Source organism: Mesoplodon mirus (genome assembly GCF_964341445.2).
Source record: "Mesoplodon mirus genome assembly, chromosome: 12".
Taxonomy (NCBI): Eukaryota; Metazoa; Chordata; class Mammalia; order Artiodactyla; family Ziphiidae; genus Mesoplodon; species Mesoplodon mirus.
Window position 1 is genome coordinate 4,705,087 of NC_138988.1, and position 23,283 is coordinate 4,728,369.

General features: G+C 56.9%; 1 protein-coding gene across 1 annotated transcript in view; it reads left to right on the top strand.

Moving 5' to 3' along the window:
• The window catches only part of PLXND1 (plexin D1), a 51,790-nt gene that overhangs the window by 17,637 nt on the left and 10,870 nt on the right, over positions 1-23,283 (top strand). The window contains exons 2-20 of the mRNA XM_082639380.1: positions 31-207; positions 3,166-3,297; positions 3,586-3,686; positions 3,775-3,904; positions 5,243-5,420; positions 5,577-5,685; positions 6,107-6,209; positions 10,687-10,791; positions 13,115-13,204; positions 13,416-13,509; positions 14,454-14,608; positions 15,418-15,569; positions 16,435-16,534; positions 16,626-16,765; positions 17,513-17,680; positions 17,761-17,851; positions 18,028-18,291; positions 18,377-18,526; positions 19,391-19,505. Of these exons, the coding sequence (XP_082495506.1) occupies positions 31-207; positions 3,166-3,297; positions 3,586-3,686; positions 3,775-3,904; positions 5,243-5,420; positions 5,577-5,685; positions 6,107-6,209; positions 10,687-10,791; positions 13,115-13,204; positions 13,416-13,509; positions 14,454-14,608; positions 15,418-15,569; positions 16,435-16,534; positions 16,626-16,765; positions 17,513-17,680; positions 17,761-17,851; positions 18,028-18,291; positions 18,377-18,526; positions 19,391-19,505 (2,554 nt within the window). The remainder of the gene's footprint in view (positions 1-30; positions 208-3,165; positions 3,298-3,585; positions 3,687-3,774; positions 3,905-5,242; positions 5,421-5,576; positions 5,686-6,106; positions 6,210-10,686; positions 10,792-13,114; positions 13,205-13,415; positions 13,510-14,453; positions 14,609-15,417; positions 15,570-16,434; positions 16,535-16,625; positions 16,766-17,512; positions 17,681-17,760; positions 17,852-18,027; positions 18,292-18,376; positions 18,527-19,390; positions 19,506-23,283) is intronic.

Below are 23,283 nucleotides of genomic sequence, written 5' to 3' on the forward strand. Positions count from 1 at the left end.
GCCGAGGTCTGACATGCATCTCTCTTCTAGCTGCAGCCGGAACAGCTGGACTGCGGGGCCGCCCACCTGCAGCACCCCCTGTCCATCCTGCAGCCCCTGAAGGCCTCGCCCGTGTTCCGAGCCCCGGGCCTCTCCTCTGTGGCCGTGGCCAGCGTGGGCAACTACACGGTGGTCTTCCTGGGCACAGTCAGTGGCCGGCTGCTGAAGGTAGGGCTGGGCCTGGGGGGATCCCCGGGGGGGTAGGGGGGAGGGGCCCACGGGTTATAAGGTGGCGTCTTCTACTTCTGTTTCTTCCACTCTTGCTCACAGCAGTAAGTGCCCGTCGTGTGGAGGAGAGAACCAGGGCTGAGAGGGGCCCCTTCTCTCAGGGCTCCAGGACTGGGGTTTTGAAACCGGGTGGATCTGAGTTCAAGTCTCTGGGCTCTGCCACTTGCAGGCTGTGTGACCTTGGGCAATGAACTTTCTCTCTCCCGGCTTCAGTTTCCCCATCTGTTAAGGGCTGCACTTTCCGTCTCTTGAGACTGTTGTAGAGCTTTGAAGGGGCGGGGGGAGGCCACAGCCTGGCAAGTGGGGACTCTCCCTCCTGTTCCCTCCTCCACTCTGTTGGCCACCCTCTGCAGATGCCCCAGCCCAAAACCAAAGTGACTGGTTTCTGGAGGTAATGATGCCCGGCCCTGAGTTGCCTGGAGCTGGGAAGGGGTGAGAGGAATCTGGTTTCCCCACTTAGCGGCCTCCAGGTGAGGGCATGCACCTGCCCCCCAGGCACCTACCACACCATGCCTGTCGGGAAGTCAGCCACCTGGCATGCCTCCAACCGGCACCAGGCCCTGGCCTAATTGATTCAGATCCCATAATCCAATTCCCTCAGTTCCCTGGGCAGACGCCGCAGGCTGGGGGTGAGCAGTGGGGGTCAGAGTCCCAGCCCGCCTGGCCCCCGACCCTAGCGGGCCCGCTGACATCTGTGGGGGAGATGCCAGGCGTGGGATCTGGGAGGGAGCAGGGGTCCTCCTCAACCTTCAGAGCTTCCGTTGAGGGTCCGCAGACAGTAGGGCTTGTGTTTTGGGGTCAGGTACTCGGATGGGAATCCTCGCTCCTCCCCTCCCAGCTGTGTGACCTGCGGTGGTTACTTCTCACTCTGAGCCTCAGTTTCCCCATCTGTCCAGGAGTCTCCCCCACCCACGAAGCTGCAGTTATTAGGCACCACTGTGCCTACCCAGCCTCAACAGGCATGTCACGGGCATCATCTTGTTTAATTCGCATCTCCTTAATTCTCACATCCCTTCAAGGGAGGCAGAGCCGTGATCCCCATTTCACAGATGAGGACGCTGAGGCTCTGAGAGGGGAAACGACTGCCCCAAAGTCACACAGCGAGAACCTGGGTTGAATTCAGGTCCAGTCAGCACAGAGCCACCCCACCCCTCAACCTGGACCTGTTCACCTTCCACCCTGTGCTGTGCTGGGTCATCTCCCACCCACTTCCCCAGCTTGGGGCTTAGATCATAGCACCCAGCCCAGGCTCCAGAGCACACTAGGTGCTCAATAGACTGTTTTTTGTTTTTTTGTTTGTTTTTTGGCTGCGTTGGGTCTTTGTTGCTGCGCGCGGGCTTTCTCTAGTTGTGGGGAGCGGGGGCTACTCTTCGTTGTGGTGCGCAGGCTTCTCATTGCGGTGGCTTCTCCCGTTGCAGAGCACGGGCTCTAGAGCACAAGTTCAGTAGTTGTGGCGCGTGGGCTTAGTTGCTCCGCGGCACGTGGGATCTTCCTGGACCAGGGCTCAAGCCCATGTCCCGTGCGTTGGCAGGCGGATTCTTAACCAGTGCGCCACCAGGGAAGTCCCATCAGTAGACTGTTGAAGGAGTGGAAACATGTCTGCTGGATGCCTGGGGGTGGGAATGGGGCCAAGCTGCCCGGGACAGACTCTGCCAAGAGGCCACTTGGAACGAGGGATATCACAAGGGCAGGGACAGCCTGTGGGAACCTGGGGAGAGAGTAATTCCAACTGGGTGTGTGGAGGGCATCTGGGAAGCCCTCCTTTTTGTTGGAGACCTTGGGAGGACAAATCTTGGTCCAAGGGGGAGAGGGAAGTGTTCCAGAAGGGAGCACAGCATGGGAAAAGGCTCAGAGGCTGGGATGTTGAGTCGGGTTTAGTGGGTGGAGATGAGGCTGATGGAGTAAGCTGAGATGGATCGTCAGGGCCTTGAATGCCAGAACAAGTTGATGCCGTACACAGGAGGAGCCGCTAAAGGTTTGGGAGCCCACCAAGGAGGGCTGGGTGGTCGGAGGCCCCAGGGAGGCATCTAGACCCCTGACCCCAGCTCAGGGCTTGGCAGGACCCTGACAGGGCAGCATGTTGGGATTGTGAGACCAGCCGGAAGAGAGCAGTTTGATGGGTCTCTGATCGGCATTGTCAGTTCTCTGGGGGACATGCAGAGGGGCCCTCAGCCAGAGAAGCTTCCAGGCCCCAGCTAGTCCTGGTCCTTCTCCTGCCCGGACATTGGACCCCACACCCCAGCCCCAGCCTTGGACTCTGGGGTCAGACAGGCCTAGGCTTGCATCGCGACCCTGAGGCATCTTCATTTTAGGACTCTTGGCAAGTCCCGTGGCTTCTCTGGGCCTCAGTTTCCTCATCTGTGAGATGGGCATGAGAGGGGAGGGATGAGACGGCTGGCTCTGCAGCTTCCCCCGGGCCTGGCCCTCGCAGCGCTTCGCCCGCATCTTCTTTAGCACATTTCGTGGTCATGCGGGGCAGGTATCGTCATCAGCCCCATTAGCTCAGAGAGGGGAAGTGACTTGGACAACTTGTACTTTGTGCAGCGTGTAAATGTCAAGGCCAGGATTCAAACCCAAGTCCCTGCTCCTTGGCATGATGCCCAACAGCCTCCTAGAGAATGTTTTGTAAACTGTGAAGCCCGAACCTCTTCACAGGGTTGGATGTGCCCGTGAAGGGCAGTGAGGGAGGCCCTGGTGGGGGCACAGCAGAGGCAGAGGTGTCGAGTGACCCGCTGCTGGGCCTGGAAGGGCCCGAGAGAGGGGCAGGGGCGGAGACTCCAAGCCCGGCTCAGCCCCTACCCCCAGGGCAGCTCCCCCGCATTCGGCCTCCCCCTGCCGGGGCACCCCGTGGCTCACCATCCACTGACGGCTCCCCCCCCCCCCCCCCCCCCGCTCCAGATCAACCTGAACGAGAGCATGCAGGTGGTGAGCAGGAAGGTGGTGACGGTGGCCTACGGGGAGCCTGTGCACCACGTCATGCAGTTTGACCCCGCAGACCCCGGTTACCTCTATCTGATGACGTCCCACCAGGTAAGGCCCGAGCCTCAGTCTGACAAGGTCCCAGGACGAGCTGAGCTCTCTTGCTTGCCTTGCACGTGCTGCTGCTCCTGCTGGGAGCGCCTTCTCCCCTACCCCCTGGCCTGCTCATCCTCACCTCCCAGCGCAGGCATCACCTCTGCAGGGAAGCCTTGTTCCCTGTGTTTCCCCCATTGTAGCATCGAGCCTCCATTTCCCCAGCCTCTCACGGCCCTCGCCGTGCTGACTCCCCCGGGAGGGGCCGGCGGACCCTCTGATCTGGGCCCCTGCCTCTGCCTCTAGATGGCCAGGGTGAAAGTCGCCGCGTGTGCTGTGCACACCACCTGCGGGGACTGCGTGGGTGCGGCCGATGCCTACTGTGGCTGGTGTGCCCTGGAGACACGGTGAGACCCCTGGGACGGGGGCTGGGCCGGGAAGGCCGTCGGGGTGGGGGAGCCCCCCTGCGTCCTGACCTGTGCCGTGCCGCCCCAGGTGCACCCTGCAGCAGGACTGCGCCAACTCCAGCCAGCCGCGTTTCTGGACCAGTGCCAGCGAGGGCCCTGGCCGCTGTCCCGCCATGACCGTCCTGCCGGCCGAGATCGATGTGCACCAAGAGTACCCGGTGAGTCTCTGGGGAGCCAGGACCCAGCTCCGGGCTCAGAAGTATGGGTGGAGAGCAGCCCTTCACCTGGCACCCAAACCCTGAGAGGTAGAGACTCCTGCGCATAGCACCCCAGGGACCTGGAGGCAGATGACGAGAACCATAACGACCAGATGGTCTTAACATCCCCAGTTTACAGGCGAGGAAACTGAGGCCAGAGCAGTAAAGTGACTTGTTCAAGGTCATACAGCGAGGGAGTGGCAAAGCTGAGATTTGAATTCAAGCGGGTGGGCTCCAGAGTCCCAGAAGAGGGGGGGCAAGTTGGAAGATTGGAGGAGAGCCAGCAGCCCCCATCTCACATCCTGCCTTTTTCTAGCTCCAGTACGGGGTCGGGGGAGGCCACCAAGTGCCAGACTGCTGTTTCCCGAGCTGGGAAACAGATGAATCTGCAGCATGGGGGCAAGTAGCTACCCCCTCACCCGTGTCCAGGAGGGCCTAGAGCTGCCGCAGCCTCCTGCTTACCTGTAGCATGCAGCCTCTGGGCAGGGGTGTTCCAGGCCCTGGCAGGGGCTGAGGGACAGGCAGGCTTGGGTCCCACCCAGCCCTGCCCTCAGTGACTTCTCTGAGGCTGGCATCTTCCTCTGTCCCCTGGGGGAGATGATGGCTCTGATGGCCCAGACAGGCCCTGGGGCTCCTGGGCGCCCTCCTTCCCATCATTACATGTCACAGTCCTGCACGCACGTCGTCTGGTCAAGCAAACTAGCTATGTGCCACGCGCAGGCCTAGACTTGGGGACACGGCGGTGAACAAGATAGACAAACGCCTGGCCCTTAAGGGGTTGACGTGCTCATAAGGGAGAGAGACGAAGCAAGATAAAATGCCAAGATGGTGATAAGTACTACAGAGAAAAAGATAGCAGAGCAGAGATGGGGTGCAGAGCGAGTAGGTTGCGGGGCAGTGTTGACATTTTAGACCAGGTCGAGGTGGGGGGCTCACTGCAAAGGTGACATCTGAGCAGAGGTCGGAAGCCAGGGTGAGTATCTGGGCAGAGGGAACCGCCAGTGCAAAGGCCCTGAGGTGGGAGCAAGACTTATGATTTGAGAGAGTATCAGAGGATGGCGTCTGAGGTCACGGGGGCCACATCATGCAGCGCCTCTGGCTACTGTAAGATGGTCACTTTCATTTTGCAAACGGGGAAACTGAGGCCCATGTAGGCTGCAGCCCTCTGGTGTGGAGTCCTGACCACCCACCACCTCTTCTCCTGGGGTTACAGGGCGGGGGTGGGGTGGTGCGGGGAGTGGCCTTCCTCCACCCCCACCCCAATTCCCCACCCCCCCAGCTAAGGGCCCTGGCCTCCAGGGTATGATCCTGCAGATCTCAGGGAGCCTGCCCAGCCTCAGCGGCATGGAGATGGCCTGTGACTATGGAAACGACATCCACACTGTGGCTCGGGTCCCGGGCCCTGCCTTTGGCCACCAGATCGCCTACTGCAACCTCCTGCCAAGGAGCCGGTTCCCGCCCTTCCCACCCCACCAAGGTAAGCACTTCACTGCCTGGGCTGCGGGGACAGCCAGATGGGGGCTGTCAGGTGGTGGAATCTCAGGCACGGGGGTCCTGATATCCCAGCCGTCTGACGTCGGTGGAGACCCCCTTCCCTTGTTCTTCTCTCCCTGGATTCCCTGCTCTGTTCCAGACCACGTGACCGTCGACATGGCGGTGAGGGTCAACGGGCAGAACATCGTCAGGGCCAGTTTCACCATCTACGACTGCGGCCGCGTTGGGCAGGTGTATCCCCACACAGCGTGAGTGGGGCGGGGCCTGCTTCCAGGTGGCGGGAGGAGGTTCTGCTCCTGGGGAAGCCCGGGGAAGAGAAATGATGGTATCCCAGAGGCAGACAGGACTCTTGGTTGTTCACTTGCCAGCATGTTTGTGCAACAAACTCGTCACCCAGTGCCCGGCGTCTGTGAGCACCCAGGCTAGTAGAGGCCGAGAGAAGTGCTTTGATTACACTTAACTTAGTCTCCTAAAGGCCCTGCTTGCCTATTTCCTCCTTGCATACCTCTTGCAGCAGGAAGCTCACTACTTAAAAGAGTGCCCAGCCCCTCTCGGCAGCTCTGATGTTGAGAAAGACCTTCCCCTGTGCTGGGATCTGCATCCCTGGGTCCCGGTTCCTGGGCACTGGGATTGGGAGCCGGGTAGCTGAGGGCCCCCCTTGTCTTCCAGCTGCACCAGCTGCCTGTCGGCACAGTGGCCCTGTTTCTGGTGCACCCAGCAGCACTCCTGTGTTTCCAACCAGTCTCGGTGTGAGGCCTCACCAAATCCCACGGTAAGCCAGGCCCAAGGGGTGCCCTCTGCCTCCAGTGTTCTGTTTTTTCCCATTTAGTATGTTGAGAACATTTCCGTATCGTTAAATTTTCTTCCTTCGCTCCAGATTTAACAGCTGTGCCAGGCTCATCACATCACGGTGCATTTAACCAACCCCCTCTCGTTGGACATGCTGATCCTTCCTGTTTCTTTTTTGCGTTCTGATACGTTCAGGGCACTGTGCACGGCCTTGGTTACTCCCTGGAGACCAGTTCTTCAAAATGGCATTTTGGGGTGAAAGCTTGGCCATGTTTTTCACTTTTAGCTCAGCTGACCCCCAGAAAAGCCTGAGCCAGTTTACGCTTCCAGCTGTAGGAGGAGGCCCCTTTCTGCACATTGCACTCGTTTTCAATTTTACCTTCAACATTTTCTGCAACCCTAGAGAGTACCAGTCCCCAGAGCAACTGAAGCCCCAGCCTCTTGGCTCTGGGCTCAGAGAACCTCGTCAGGAATCCCCAAAGCCTTGTCTGCCCGTGGCAGGTGCCAACGAGCAATGCTGAGGAGGGACTTCATGGCCTGAGCCTGGAACCCTGTGGTCTCAGCCCCTCCTGTCTGAGCCTCAGAAGTGCTTTGAGGAAGAGGTGTGCAGCAGCAGTAATGCTTAACTCAAAGCAGTGATGCAGTAACGTGGGGTTTCCAGTGCTGGGAGAGTGGCCCGGTAGAGGCTGTGTGGCCAAATCCCAGGGGAGGCTCCGAGCCTGTGCAGTGGGCACTGGGACCCCACAGTCTAGGCCAGCCTGGACTCCTGCTCTCGTTTGGGGCCAGCATCTCCTTCCGGCCCCAGCCCTGGACTGTGTATACAGTAGGGAGCTGATGAATGTCATTGTGAAGCATTCATGCCGGCAGCCTGCCTCCTGTGCTCTACCCTAGGATACTGGGGCGAGGAGGACCCAGCCTCAACACTCTTCATTTATTGAGCACCTGTTGTATGCCTGGGTGTGTCCTAGGCACTGGGAAAGCACCAGGTTAGACACAGTTCTGCCCTCCCCGTCGTGAACCCAGAGCCTGAGGTGTGAGTTGTAGCTGTGTGATCCCGGGCAAGCTGCCAGACCTGTCTGTGCCTATTTCCCCGTCTGTAAAATGGAGCCTATTTCAAAGGCTGGGGCGGGCATCTGGAGTTACACCTGTCTGTAAGGTACCAACTTCATACTTGACACACAGTAGGTGGCCACTCTGCTGGGTGGGACAGAGAGGACTTCTCTGGGAGGGGAACCTTCTGCCGGGTCCTAACAGATGCATAGGAGCTCACCAGCCTGGAGGTGTATCTGTGGCAGTGCCCCCGTGAACCACTCTCTCCCAGGTCTGTGGCTCTGCAGGTCAGGGTTGAGGCGGGTGCAAAGAGGGTCTGTCTTAGAGGATTATGGCAATCCAGTGGGAAAAGAGGCAGCTCCCACGCTGGGCCTGCAGGGGCTTCTGAACCGATGCTTAATTTGGCGTTTAAGTGCCAGTTAGCCGTGGAGGCGCCATGCCTCTGATCGGGTGGCAGGCAGCAGGGTCTGCACATCCTCCTGGACCCCTCAGGAGCTGGGAGGCGGCAGTAGGACTTGGGCCAAGCCAGAGGGGTGTCTCTGGGAAGGCAGGTGCTAGGGGCTGGGTCTCCTCTCACTCCCCGTTCCCTTGTGGGCCCCAGAGGAAGGAAACCGGGGAGTGCAGGATGCCAGGAGGAGGGCTCCAGCTTTTCCGCGGAAGGAGGGGGCGCTGCATCCTCCACGTTCAGTTGTCCAAGGAGGGTGTGGCCACCCCAAGGCAGTGTGACTTTCGGCCTTAGAAGCAAGGAGGGTTTGGGCAGATGGAAGGGCAGGGTCTCTTGGTGGGGAGCCTGGGTAGACGCCTCCATGAAGGTGGTTAGGAGCCAGTGGAGAGGGTAGTTTGGTGGGAATGCGGGGGAAGTTTACAGGGGCTGGGAGCGGTGCAGAAGGGCAGGGAAGGGACAGGTCAGGTGGGTTCAGGGTCCCAGGGCCACCCAGTGCTCTGCTGGATTGGGACCCCAGCTCTCAACTCTTGAACTTGGGAAGACCTTGGGGGAGTCTGTGAACTCCAGTGTGGAGACGGGTGAGGCCCCCTGTGAAATGGCACACACTGGGCTCACATCTGGCCTTTCTGTGGCTCCTGGCATTGCTGCCCTGGCATCTGTTCCCCCAACTCCTGGTCTCCCGCCTTCTCTGCTCTGCCCAGAGTTCGTTCGGTCAGTTGGCCGTGATTTCCTGAGCCTGCAGCTACACTCTGGCAAAGGGGAGAAGCTGCTCAGCATCTTTCTGAGGCATTGACGGCTCTGCTTGGGGTGGGACAGGGAGGCCCCAGTCCTTTGCGAGTAGGGAAGCCCTAGCTCAAACTGGCGTCAGCCCCAAAAGAATCATGTGGCTTGTGTGAGTACAGAGTCCGAGGGGCGGCATCCCCTTCAGGCACAGCTGGATCCAGGGGCTCCAACAGTGTCAGCAGGGCCTCCCCACCCCTCTCAGTGGCCTCCACTCTCAGGCAGGCCCTCCCCGCTTGGCAGCAAGATGGCCTCAGCAGCCCCAGGAGACTTTCTCGTTGGTTCTGCGGAAGTTCCAGGGGAACTGGGTCACATTCACTACCCATACCAATTGCTGAGTCCAGGACAGGCCTGGGTACCCGCTCATCCTTGGGGCTAGGGAGTAGGATCAGCCCTCCCAAACTACAGGCCTGGAGGTTGGGGAGATTCCCCTGTGGCCAAGGCAGACTTGGGGGCTGGAGGCTGGCAGCAGGTGTACCAGCTGTCCCCAAGGAGGATTAGCCAACCCTGGGGGAGGTGCTGAAAGAGGGCAAAGATGCGCCCGCACTCTCAGCCTTGCTCCCACTCTGTAGAATGGGTACAAGCATCCAGGTGGCCATGGCTCATAAGGGTCAAGGGGAGTAAGGGCCCTCAGGGATGATCCCGCGTCACTTTCTCTTGCGGAAGCTCCCCCTTCCCCAGCCCTCACCCCTCCAGCCCCCACTGTTGGCCACCTACCCTCAGGTGGGGGGCAGCTGGGAGGACAGAGCCGCAGGGCCCCCAGCCAGCTGTGAAGCAGGCTGGCAGCGGCTGTGAGACCCGATTAGAAACATGTGGCTTCCATTCCTGGAAACTCCAGGGGGTTTACACATGGATGGCACAGGACAGCAGCTCAGAGAGGGACAGACTTGTGGCTCACACAGCGAGTGGACACCATCTGCTACCTCCCAGCCCCACAGCCTGGTCAGCTGAGGGGAGGAGGCCCCACCTGGGCCCAGCCATGTTGCCTCTTTGGCCAAGGCCCCTGTGGTCGGCTCCCAGGGAAACTCACCAGCCTGGGCGAGGTTTCTGGCCTGGAGGTCAGCAAACATTCTGGACAACTAGAGCTCACTGTGCTTGGGCAAACCACTTGGTTTCTCTGTGCCTCAGTATCCTAGTCTGTAAAATGGGTGTAATGGTGGTGCCTACCTCATAGGGCTGTTGGGAGAAGGATTCGTTGAATTAATACTGTGCAAAGTGCTCAGAAGTGTCCAGGTGCACAGGGAGGGCTGTGTCAGCTGGCCGCTACCGCTGTCACTGTGACCACGGCCAACGATAGTAACTATGGCATTGGCATCCCTCGAGCTCTGGTTTTATGCTGGGCCCCTGAGGGTCCCCTGAAGGAGCTCCCTGTCTAATTAACAATAAGGAGTAAAGACCCCTGGTCCCTGGCCCTCAGACAGATGGGAAGTCAAAGAGCAACTCTGCCCTCTGCCCTCAGGTAGCGCCCCTCCTCTCTGAACCTCAGGTTCATACCTCCCTCCCCCCTCCCTAACTTCCTTCCTTTTTTGAAGTCGCCTCTGTGGCTCCGCGGAATGAGGATGTCCAGGCCCTCTGCAGGACTTGCTGGGAGCTGGCACCTCCACCCAGAGGCCTGTGACTCGCCCGGGCAATGGGGAGGGGTCTGAAGCCTGGCGGCACCAGGGCGCTCACAGCCTGTTTCCCGTGGGCTGTCGGAAGTCTGGGGTTTCTCTTTTCTGAATCATTTAGCGTGAGTTAATCTGGAAACCAGAACTCCAGAGCTGGGTGGAGTCTCAGAAAGTGGTAGAGCCCCTCATTTTACAGCTGGGAAAGGTGAGGCCCAGAGACGGGGAGGTTTCCTCTGAGAGGCACGCGGTGGAGCAGCCATGGGGATCCAGTTCCACTGGGCAGGGTACTGCATCTCTCTGTGCCTCAGTTTCCTCGTCGGCGAAATGGGGCCAATGCATTCTCCTGCTCGTAGGCCTTGCCGTGAGGGTCAAGTGAGATGGTATGTGGGACGCAGTGGGCACGCGGCCCTCAGTGGGTGTGGCTGCTACGTTTTGTTAGTAGTGTTTTCTCACTTCCCCGGGCTGCCTGGTGCCTCCCCGGGGAGACAGGGCTGCGCAGGTTGGCTGGGGTGGCTGTGAACCCCGTCTTTTCCAAAATGCCCCAGTGCCAGCCCCACCTCCTTGGGTTTTGACTGCAGAGCCCTCAGGACTGCCCGCAGATCCTGCCCTCAGCCCTGGCTCCCATGCCCACGGGCAGCTCCCAGAGCATCCCGGTGCATCTGGCCAATGCCGCCTTCTTCCAGGTAAGTGAAGGCTGGGCGGGGGTGGGGCGGAGGGCTGGGAGAGTGCCGTCCCAGGTGGGGGGACCCTGCTCTGGGCCCACCACCCATGCTTTGGTTTCCTTCCTCTGAGTTTCCAGGCTATGTTTGAGAAAACCCCGCTCTGGTTGCACGGAGCTGGGGAAACAGGAAAGTGGGCGGGGAGGGCCAGGCCATGGGGACAGCAGGCAGCCCCCAGCGCCTGCAGGAAAGCCTGGCCAGGACCCCCAGACCCTTCTACCCTCTAAAGCTCCCCTGACAGATCCAGGCCCTGCCTCCGCCCAGTGCCGCAGCCCATGGGTGACATTGTCCATACTGTGCCCGCCCCGCCCTAGCCCCCAGGCTGACTTGTGACCCTGGACACACCTCCCCAGTTCGTGGCTGACGTGTCTTCCCTGGAGAATGGCCAGAGAACCCCTTTGCCGCCTGACTCCCCATTGTCCAGGTGGGGAAAATGAGGCCTAGGAAGGGGACGCAGGTGCCTCCAGGTCACACGACGTAGGGCTGGACTCGCACCCTAGCCCTGGACTCCTTGTTGAGTGGTCTTCCCTACAACCAGTCTTCCCCTCCCACTGCCCATCTGGGCTGGGGGGAGGGACACAGCCCCTTTCTGGGTCCCTCCTGGAGGAGCGTCCTGGGTGGGAGGTGTTGATGAGTCCTGGAAGCATGCCAGCCACCCCCTCCCCAGCTTCTGCGGACTTGCCATCTGTCGCTTCCATGGGGGAGCCGAGGCCCGTGACGGCTGTCACACGTGGGGGCCACACGCCAGGCATCTGGGATGCGTCAGGCAGCCTCGTGGCAGGGCCTGCAGCTCAGTGAGGGGCAGGGCGGCCCTGCCCTGGGCCCTCAGGCTCTTCCCTGCAATGGTTGGGAAGAGCCTCCAGGGGCAGCAAGGGGCCTGGAGCCATGTGGAGGGCTGTGCCGCTCCCCTGCGGCCCTGAGCCCAGGGACTCGGAGGACAGACCCACCTCCCAGCTCAGCGTGACAGGGACACCTGAGCTCTCAGCTCTATCAACAGCCACTTTCCTGTGTTAGTTTCAGAATGAAGCGGGGAGGGGGCAGGGCAGGGGAGCTGCTGACCCGCTGTCTCCTCAGGGTGTCACATCTGCCAGCGACAGGGACATAAACAGGAAGTCCTGCCACGCGGCTGGCCTAACACACTCAAAACCCGGGTTTGTTCATTCAGCAAATATTTACTGATGCTGCTCCCAGAGGCCTGTGCTGGGCTGAGGGCAAGACGGGATTGGGGGATTGGCCCTGTTTAGTCTTCCAGCAAGCATTTATTGAGCACCTCTTGCATACTAATAACGGCCAGCATATATTAGGCACCCACAGTGTGCAACCCACTAAAGATAACATCATCTCCAGTTTTCCTAGAATCCTGCAGAGTAGAGCAGCCTCTTTCTGTTGCAGAGTTTAGAAACCCGAGGCCCAGAGAGGAGGAGCCCCTTGCACAGGGTCACACATCTGGGAGGTAGCAGAGGTGGGATTCGAACCTGGGTGGGCCTGTGTAAGGTAGAACCTGAGCTGTTTCAGCTGCCATCTGCTGCCCTTGGAGGTGTCAGAGGGGCTGAGACCCAGCCCCAACCCTCCCCAGTGGGTGGGGGGACAGGTGTAGACAGAGCCTGCACAGGGGATAAGGGTGGTCCTTGGTATACAGGGTCGGGGACAGGCTTTAGGAGCTTAATGGAGCCCCTGGCGCACGCCCAGATGTTCATTGCTGAATGGATGGATGACCAAGTGAGGGGTGCCCCTGTGATTTGAGGGGGGAGTCTGGGAAGGCTTTGGAACATGGGACATTTGAGCTGGATTTTGAAGGCTGTGTTGAGTTTTGCTGGGTGGAAGAATGGGCTTGGGCAAAGGCTGAGGGCAGGACAGCCTGTGTGCTATGTCGACATGTGTCCTGTGGCTGGTCCCAGGCCTTGTGGGGCAGAGGCGGGGGGGTCTTGACGTTAAAGGACAGGTGGAGTCTCACTGGGATGAACCTTGTATGTCGGTCATGCTGAAGAGTCAGGGCTTTACCCGCGGAGTGAAAGGCCCCGGGTTTAGGCCATTGCGAGACGTTGGTGAGACTTTTAGTGGCATGGAGAGAGCACAAGGCCAAGGTTCCAGGTGTTTATGTGCCCCCTGCCTCCATCAAACATTGGACATGGAGGCCCGGAAGGACATCCTGGAGGAGGTGCAGTCCAGGCAAAGGCCTGATAGTAGGACCACGCCCACTCTTCAGGACAGCAGTGTCTGACGTCCTGATGGAGGTACAGGGCAGTGGGTGCTGACCTGACTCTCCCCAACCCCCCCTCTCCCACAGGGTGCAGCGCTTGAATGTAGCTTTGGTCAAGAAGAGATCTTTGAGGCTGTGTGGGTGAATGAATCAGCTGTATGCTGCAACCAAGTGGTGGTGAGTGGTGTCGCTTTAATGGCGGCGGTCGGGGGCAGAGGGGAAGGGGAGGCCTGCGCAAGTCCAGATCCTACACTCCCTCCTTTCTACCTCCTCTTTTGGACCCCCTGCCCCCAGTAGCCCTGCCCTCATCTGTCTCCCTGACACCCCTCCCCCAACAAAGACCCAGACACCATTCACACCTCTCATGGTTTTTCCTGTCCTTTTGCAGCTGCACACAACCCAGAAGAGCCAGGTGTTTCCACTCAGCCTCCAACTAAAGGGGCGGCCAGCCCGATTCCTGGACAGCCCTGACCACATGACAGGTGGGAGTGCCTCACACGGCCTCAGAGGACTCAGCCGCGGTGGGTGGGACGCAGCCTTGGGGGACTCATTCCTGTGCTCAGGTGTTCCCTAACACACACGCTCTCTCAGATCCCAGCCCTGCCTTTCTGTGCCTGGTCAGTTACTCAGCGCTTGATTATTGAGCAGCTACTCTGGGCAGGCACCACGCCCTCGGGGCATCTCCAGGCCAGTGGCTGTGCAGCCCCAGGTACTTAACTTACCCTTCCCTTTCTGAGCCTCATTGTCCTCATATGAAGCAAGGGCAGAGGCCCTTTCGCAGAGGGTGTGGTGAGGATTTGCTGAGATGATGCACACAAAGCCTTGCAATGGTGTCTGGGACACAGTCTATGCCCCCATATGGTGGTTGGTGTCCTTGCTCTTATTATGTGTACTGAATCAACTCTCCAAGGGCCTGTCTGTTCATGGGGAGTCTCAGACATCTCGGTGGACGTGGGCACCCCCCACATGCATGCTATGAAGGTCCCAGACAGAAGCCCCAGAACCAGCCTGCACACCCTGAGGCCCTGGAGAACTGGCCCTGCACTTCTCCTTGTGCCAGTCCGAGGGTCTGCTCTGAGGCTCACAGAACCCGCATTGCTCAGTGGTTCCCTAGCACCCTGGAGCTCTGTGGGGGCTCAGGAGACCCACTCGGGCCTGGTTACGAATCCAGCTCTGCTACTCACAGGCTGTGTGACCTTGGGCAAGTCACTCTACCTCTCTGAGCCTCATCTCTTATCTGTCAAATGGAGCTAATAAACAGCTCCCACTGGAGAGATTCACAGTGAGGATGAGTGTTAATGGGGCTGTGGCTGCACTGTGCTTAGCACAGCCCCCAGGGGGTTTGGAGAAGACTGAGAACTTCATGGGGTCCTGATCCTAAGAACCAGGACCCTGCTGACCTGTGCTGCCTCCGTGTCTCCCGCAGTGGAGGTCTATAACTGCGCCATGGGCAGCCCCGACTGTTCCCAGTGCCTGGGCCGGGAGGACCTGGGCCACCTGTGTGTGTGGAGTGACGGCTGCCGCCTGCGGGGGACCCTGCAGCCCCTGCCTGACACCTGCCCTGCCCCCGAGATCCGAGCAGTAAGCACCCCGCCCCCACCTCCCCCCTCGGAAGCCCGTTGCACCCACATGGCTGAATGTGCACACGTACAGCGCCCCACGTGGGCTCAGGGACCCACAGCACACGTGCTTGCACACACCCGGGCCCGTGCGCACCGTGTCACCCCCTGAGCACCTGCCGGGTGCTAGAGACACAGCAGGGAATGAAACAAGCACCTGCCTTCACAGAGCTAATGTCTGAGTTGGGGTTAGGGGACGATAATGAGAAAGGAAATAATTTACATAGAGAAGGTGGTAAGCGCTACGGCAGGGCAGGGCGGGGGCGTTGGGAGTCCGGGGTGGAAGAGATGCTGGGGCTGATGGTCTCTAAATTTTATAGCGAGGTCAGGGAAACCTTGCTGATAAGGTGAAAATGGGGGCTGCCAGTAACTCCGAAGCCTTAGTTTTAATTAAGAAAAAAATCTCAGGGAAGAAGTCTGTTTGGCTTAGCCTGGGTCAGGTGCCCATCCCAGGCCCAGTCAGCTCTGGTTGGGAGGTAGGGTCATGTGGTCAGACATGGCCACTGGGAGTGGACCTTGGTGTCCCCAGGAGACACCCCTCAAATAGCAGTGACTCTGTCCCTATGCACTGGTGTCCCCAGACCCAAGACGGCTCAGTATCACAAATGCACATCCTGTCTGGCAGCCCCAGTGACCTGCCAAGTGGCTAGCGGTGCCAGCGCTCTCAGAGCCTCCCCTAAGGGATGGGTCTCCCTGGCCCTGCCCCCCCGGGAGCCTGCCAGCATCCCAGCCTATGAACCCCATTCACCCCTTTCTCCGGTCGCCTGGCAGATTGAGCCCCTGAGTGGCCCCTTGGACGGCGGGACCCTGCTGACCATCCGCGGCAGGAACCTGGGCCGGCGGCTCAGCGACGTGGTCCGTGGAGTGTGGATTGGTAGCGTGGCCTGTGAGCCGCTGGCCGACAGATACACGGTGTCAGAGGAGTGAGTAGCGGGCAGTCCCTGGGGCCATTCTGAGTGACCTGCAGGCCCCACCCCCCGGAAGTGCCAGCTGCATCTCCGCCCTCCGCTCTCCCTTTTCTTCTCCCCACTCCCCGCTCTGCCATCCCACTCTCCTCGGCACCCTTCTGCTCCCCAGAAGTCACTCGCTCCTGGGTCTCCCGGACTTTGCTCAGGCCATTCCCACCACGCGTCCTGCCCTTTCCTGCTCGGGACACCACTCAGGCGCCTGCTGCCCTGGGAAGCCCACCCGTGTTCCCCTAGACCAGCCCCACCTCCACAGAAGCCTTGCTCCGATGAAAAAAATTGCTGTTAAGAGTGTGGGAGCCGCTGGTGTGGCGCAGAGGTCTGGGCCTGCAGCTGCGGAGCCTGGCCCGGAGGGCAGGGAATGAGCTGGGTTTCCTTTCCGAAGGCTGTAAGTCAGGCTTGCAGATAAGGCCATCAGTCTACCAGCCCAGCAAAGGTTCTCATGGTTGGAGAACTTTCAAATATCCCAAAGACCATCTTATCCAATCCCCTTGTCTTATAGCTGCAGAACTGTCATAAACTCAGGTCGGGGGTGGTCCCGGGGAAGAGCTTGGCACCAGGGTGACACCTGGGGGACTCAGTGGCTGTTTTCCAGCTGATGGGGAATTGTCTCAGTATTTTGATATGGGTAATGCCATTGGGTGTCCTGGCCAAATGCCAGCGCCAGGTGTGAGTGGGAGGGTGGGTGGCTGAGTGCAAGGGTGGGGCACTCACACACCCTGGGGGTGGAGCAGGGGCCATTGTTTGAGGGAGAAACCAGATGGCACCTGCCTGGGCCCCCAGGATCCGCCGGCTGCTCCTTGACCAGAGTTGCCTCCCCCAGGATCGTGTGTGCCACGGGGCCAGCCCCGCGGGCGTTCTCAGATGTGGTGACGGTGAACGCCTCCAAGGAGGGCAGGTCACGGGAGCGCTTCTCCTACGTGGTAAGGGAGGCTGCAGCCTACCCCCCTGCCCACCCTGCCAGGCTCACCCCGGGCTGGCCTGAGGCCTGACCGCCTGCCTTCCTCCCCACAGCTGCCCCTGGTTCACTCCCTGGAGCCTGCCATGGGCCCCAAGGCAGGGGGCACCAGGATCACCATCCATGGCAGCGACCTCCATGTGGGCTCCGAGCTCCAGGTCCTGGTGAATGACACGGAGCCCTGCATGGAGCTGGTGTAAGCCCCTAGGCTGGGGGGCTGGAGGGCTGGGGGTGATGTCCTTGCACCAGGCATCACCAGGGACTTCACTGGCTGTGTCCCCTTGGCCAAGCCCCTTCCTCTTTCTGAGCCTCAATTTTCTCAGCCGGTAAGAACAGTACCAGTGACTTGTGGGAAGTGCTGTGCCCAGCATACAGTAGATACTTCATAAGTGACCTTAACCTGCAGTGAAAATGGTGATGATTGTACACACTCTGAGAGCTGCTGCTGGCCCAGGGGTTGTGGTCCAGAACCTCTTGGTGAAATACTTGTCTTTATTATGCACTTAACGTGTACCAGGTGCCATTGATAGGCATTGCTGTGGATACCAAGATGAGCCCAACAGTCTCAGCCCTCAGGGTACAGCAGACACTCTCACAGGAGCTAGGAACATCCAGGGGGGGCAGGATTAGGAGAAGTCAGAGCTTTCAGGGCTGTGGGCGCAGGGCCCTCACCGGGGCGGGAGCCAGGAGAGGGCTTCTGGGAAGGCTTCTTGGAGGAGGTGGGATGGGGCAGGTCAGAGAAGAGAAGGCAGGGCGTCCAAGGCGGGGCAGACAGCCCAAGCAAAGGTGCGGTAGTGGGAATATGGAAACAAGATTTCTGTATGAGGTGGGGGGCCAGGTGAGCAGGCCTGGACCCCAGGCTACGTGCCCCGGGTGACGGGGTGTTGCTCGCTGGGGAGTGACGGAGGCGGGTTCCTGCTGACGCGGCCCGCGTCCTCCGCAGGCGCACGGACACCAGCATCACCTGCACGGTGCCTGGGGGCGCCCTGCCGGCCCCCGTGCCAGTGTGCGTGCGCTTCGAGCGCCGGGGCTGCGTGCGCGGCAACCTCACCTTCTGGTACAAGCGGAACCCGGTCATCACGGCCATCAGTCCCCGCCGCAGCCACGTCAGGTGAGACCTGGACGTGACCCCAGGCCAAGGCACTCTCTGGGGCTGCACCTGGGCTCACGGGGCTTGCTGTCCCCCCGCAGTGGCGGCAGGACCATCACGGTGGCCGGCGAGCGTTTCCACATGGTGCAGAAGGTGTCCATGGCCGTGCACCACATCGGCCGGGAGCCCACGGTGAGGGCGGGGCCCCGGCGGGCAGGGCTGGTTGTGGCCCCGGCTGACCAGGCGTCCCTCCACCACATCTCCTCATCTCTGCCTCTCCTGTCTCTTTGCCTCTCTCTCTCCCGGTTGTTTCTCACATCTGACTCTCCCTCCCGTCCCCCACCTTGGCCCCGGCCCCCCCCAACCAGCTCTGCAAGGTTCTTAACTCCACCCTCATCACCTGCCCATCGCCCGGGGCCCTGAGCAACGCCTCAGCCCCCGTGGACTTCTTCCTCAACGGCCGGGCCTACGCAGACGAGGCAGCCGTGGACGAGGAGCTCCTGGACCCCGAGGAGGCCCAGCGGGGCAGCAGGTTCCGCCTGGACTACCTCCCTGACCCACAGTTCTCCACGGCCAAGAGGGAGAAGTGGATCAAGCACCACCCCGGGGAGCCCCTCACCCTGGTCATCCACGTGAGTGCCAGTGGGTGCCCGGTGGGGGGCGTGAGCAGGCCGGGCTTAGCCACAGGCCTCACGGGCACCCCTTCTGCTCCCGCAGAAGGAGCAGGACGGCCTGGGCCTCGAGAGCCACGAGTACCGGGTCAAGATTGGCCAGGTGGCCTGTGACATCCAGATCGTCTCCGAGAGAGTCATCCACTGCTCGGTCAACGAGTCCCTGGGCACAGCCGAGGGGCAGCTGCCCATCACAGTGAGTGGATGGGGCACTAGAGGCAGAGGTGGGCTTGGCCCCCAGTCTTGCCCCAAGGGCCTGAGCATCTGCCCCCTGCCCGGCACGTCTCAGCTGAGCGTTGTCATGCTCAGAAGCTTAGACAACTGGGGCAAAGAGGAGCTTTACCTCCCCACTTGGCAGATGAGGAAACTGAGACCCCAAAACTTAGTGACCTGTCCAAGGTCGGTGATCAGCCCCAGCTGACTCTCAGAGGCCATGACAAGTTGTCTCCGTTCCACTTGTTGCTCTACCCAGAGTCTGGGCTGCCAGTCGCTATGCCGAGTCATGGAGGGAGGGAAGCAGGAGTGGAGAGAGGGCCTAGAACGTGGGGTCTCTTCTGCACTGTACCTGCTTGCATGCCTCCTGAGATGGGGCGCTCACTCCCTCCCAGGTGGCACACGCCACCCAGGATGGCTCTGACTGCAAAAGCTCCCTTTCTCGTGTACCCCAGTCCCAGTTCTTCTCTTTGAGTCCTAAGAACTCACGTGCTCCCCTGGTCCTTGGGCAGCCCTACAGATACTTCAGGACATGGCCAGGCTCTGCGAACTGCCCGGCCACTGGCTCTTCCGCTGCTCCTTGCAGGCTGTAATAATTATCACAGTTGCCTGTATTTATTGAGTCTCCCCTCTGTGCCAGGCTCGGGACTCAGAGCTTGACAGGCATCATCTCATTTAGCCCTCATAGCATCCCCAGGAGATGGGTGGGGCTCTCTCTGTCTTATAGTCGTGGCATCTGAGGCTCAGAGAGATTAGGTGCCTTGCTCAAGACCGCACAGCTAGCGAGGAGAAGAGCCAGGGCGTAAGTCCAGGGAAGATACAGCCCCCTCCCCCCACCTCTGTGCAGATCCAGGTAGGGAACTTCAACCAGACCATCGCCACGCTGCAGCTGGGGGGCAGTGAGACCGCCATCATCGTGTCCATTGTCATCTGTAGCGTCCTGCTGCTGCTCTCCGTGGTTGGTAAGGAGCCCCACCCTCATGTCGTTTTGCGGGGGCAGACCTACCCCACCTTGCCTCAGCCCCTCTGGAGATCAGTGGGTAGGAGAGAAGGCATAGTGGGCCAGGGCAGGCTGAACAAAGGCGTGAAGGTAGGAACAGGCGCTCAAGGGGTGGTGAGGAGTGTGCCCCAGCCGCAGCACAAAGGGTGGAGGACAGTAGCTGTTGAGAAGTACGCTGGGCCCAGGCGATGGGCCCTGAGTGCCATGCAGAGGGATTCGGATCCTTGTTCTCCAGTCAGCAGGGCCTGCTGAAGGTACTTATAAGAGGGCTGTTCAGGAAAGATTAACCTTCCTCTTAGGTAGGCTATACCACTATTAAAATAATGGTTATGAAAGTAATGTATTCAAGGTAGCATGGAAATTGAAGCCCTCGTACACTGCTGGTGGGAATTTAAATGGTGCCATTGCCGTGGCAAACTCTCCAGCAGTTCCTCGACATGTTAAATAAAGTTACCATGTGACCCAGCAGTCCCCGTCCTGGGTATCTGCCTGAGAGAAATGAAAACATATGTCCACACAAGCACCTGTGCATGAATGTTCATAGCAGCATTATTCATCACCAGAAGTGGCAACAGCCCAGATGTCCATCAGCTGATGAATGGATAAAGAAAATATGGTTTATCCATACCATGGGATAGTATTAAGCCATAAAAAGGAATATATATATTTTATACATCTCATTGTATTATATATAGATATAGATATATTACATCTCAGAAAGGGGTTATAAGCACTGCTTTGTAATTATTTAGAAGTTCTGACCCATGGTACAGCATGGATGCCCCTTGAGGATGTCATGATAAGTGAAAGGTGCCAGACATAAAAGATCACGTAGTTTGATTCCGTTTATATGAAATGTCCAGAATAAGTAAATCGATAAAGACAGAAAGCAAATTAGTGGTTGCCAGGGGCAGGGGGAGAGTGGATGGGGACTGACTACTTGTGGTTATGGGTCTTCAAGGGGCAGGGAAAGTGTGCTAAAATTAGATAATGGTGATGGTTACACAACCCTGTGAATATACTAAAAGCCATTCAATTGTGTGCTTTACATGGATAGACTAATGACATGTGCAGTATATCTCGATAAAACTGTTTTTAAACAAGTAATATATTCAATGTAGAAAATTTAGGGAAAACTGGGATAGAATATATAATATATAAAAATATTATATATATATATTTTTTGGCTGCGTTGGGTCTTCGTTGCTGTGCATGGGCTTTCTCTAGTTGCAGCGAGCGGGGGCTACTCTTGGTTGCGGTGCGCGGGCTTCTCATTGCGGTGGCTTCTCTAGTTTCGGAGCACGGGCTCTAGGCGCGCGGGCTTCAGTAGTTGTGGCATGCAGGGTCAGTAGTTGTGGCTTGTGGGCTCTAGAGCTCAGGCTCAGTAGTTATGGTGCACGGGCTTAGTAGCCCTGTGGCATGTGGGATCTTTCCCGACCAGAGCACGAACCCATGTCGCCTGCATTGGCAGGCGGATTCTTAAGCACCGCGCCACCAGGGAAGCCCCATGTATATTTTATGCATCTCATTATATGAGATATATAGAGATATGTTACATCCCAGAAAGGGTTTATAATATAATACTGCTTTGTAATCTTTTAAAAGTTTCTTAATTCACAAGTAACCTCGTTGTTGTAGAAAGAACTGAAAATACTAAATAGCAGAAAGAGAACAGAAATCACCCATAATTCTCTCATCTAGAGAAATCCACTGTTTACCACTATTTTATTTTTTTTCACTCAACAAGTAATTTTTTAAATTAGTTTTTATTTTATATTATAGTTGATTTACATTGTTGTGTTAGTTTCAAGTGTACAGCAAAGTGATTTAGTTATACATAAACATATATCCATTCTTCTTCAGATTCTTTTCCCATATAGGTTATTAGAGTGTTGAGTGCAGTACCATATGCTATACAATAGGTCCTTGTTGGTTATCTGTTTTATGTAGTAGTGTGTGTTTGTTAATCCCAAACTCCTAATTTATCCCTCCTCCCACCTTCCCCCTTTGGTACCTGTAAGTTTGTTTTCAAAGCCTGTGAGTCTGTTTGTTTTGTAAATAAGTTCATTTGTATCTTTTTTTTTAGATTCCACATGTAAGTGATATCATGATATTTATCTTTCTCTGATGTCCTTCACTTAGTATGATCATCTTTAGGTCCATCCCTGTTGTTGCAAATGGCATTATTTCATTATCTTTTATGGCTGAGTAATATTCCATGGCATATATGTACCACATTTTCTTTATCCACTCCTCTGTTGATGGACATTTTGGTTGCTCCCATGTCTTGGCTATTGTAAATAATGCTGCAATGAACATTGGGGTGCATGTATCTTTTTGAATCATGGTTTTCTCTGGATATATGCCTGGGAGTGGGATTGCTGGGTCATATGGTAATTCTGTTTTTAGTTTTTTAAGGAACTTCCGTACTGTTCTCCATAGTGGCTGTATCAATTTACATTCCCACCAACAGTGCAAGAGGGTTCCCTTTTCTCCACACCCTCTCCAGCATTTATTGTTTGTAGACTTTTTGATGATGGCCATTCTGATCAGTGTGAGGTGATACCTCATTGTAGTTCTGATTTGCACTTATCTAATAATTAGCAATGTTGAGCATCTTTTCATGTGCTTTTTGGCCATCTGTTTGTCTTCTCTAAAGAAATGTCTGTTTAGATTTTCCACCCATTTTTGGATTGGGTTGTTTTGTGATATTGAGCTACATGAGCTGTTTGTATATTTTATAGATTAATCCCTGGTCGGTCACTTCATTTGCAAATATTTTCTCCCATTCTGTGGGTTGTGTTTCTGTTTTGTTTATGGTCTTTTGGGTTTTTGTTTTTATTTTTGCTGTGCAAAAGCTTTTAAGTTTAATTAGGTCCCGTTTGTTTTTCTTTTTATTTTCATTACTCTAGGAGGTGGATCACAAAAGATAATGCTGTGATTTATGTCAGAGAGTGTTCTGCCTGTTTTCCTTTAAGAGTTTCATAGTTTCCAGCCTTACATTTAGATCTGTAATCCATTTTGAGTTAATTTTTGTGTATGGTGTTACAGAATGTTCTAGTTTCATTCTTTTACATGTAGCTCTCCAGTTTTCCCAGCACCACTTATTGAAGAGACCATCTTTTCTCCACTGTATAGTCTTGCCTCCTTTGTCATAGATTGTTCATAGGTGCGTGGGTTTATCTCTGGGCTGTTTATCCTGTTCCACTGATCTATATTTCTGTTTTTGTGGCAGCACCATACTGTTTTGATTACTTTGATTAGCTTTGTAGTGTAGTCTGAAGTCAGGGAGCCTGATTCCTCCAGCTCCATCTTTGTTTCGGCTATTCAGGGGTCTTTTCTGTTTCCATACAAATTGTAAAATTTTTTGTTCTAGTTCTGTGAAAAACGCCATTGGTAATTTAATAGGGATTGCATTAAATCTGTAGATTGCCTTGGGTAGTATAGTTATTTTCACAATATTGATACTTCCAGTCCCAGAACATGGTATAGTTTCCATCTGTTTGTGTTATCTTCAATTACTTTCATCAGCGTCTGATAGTTTTCAGGGTATAGGTCTTTCGCCTCCTTAGGTAGGTTAATTCCTAGGTGTTTTATTCTTTTCTATGCAATGGTGAGTGGGCTTGTTTCCTTGATTTCTCTTTCTGATCTTTCATTGTTATTGTATAGGAATGCAAGAGATTTCTGTGCATTAATTTTGTATCCTGCTTCTTTACCATATTCATTGATTAGCTCTAGTA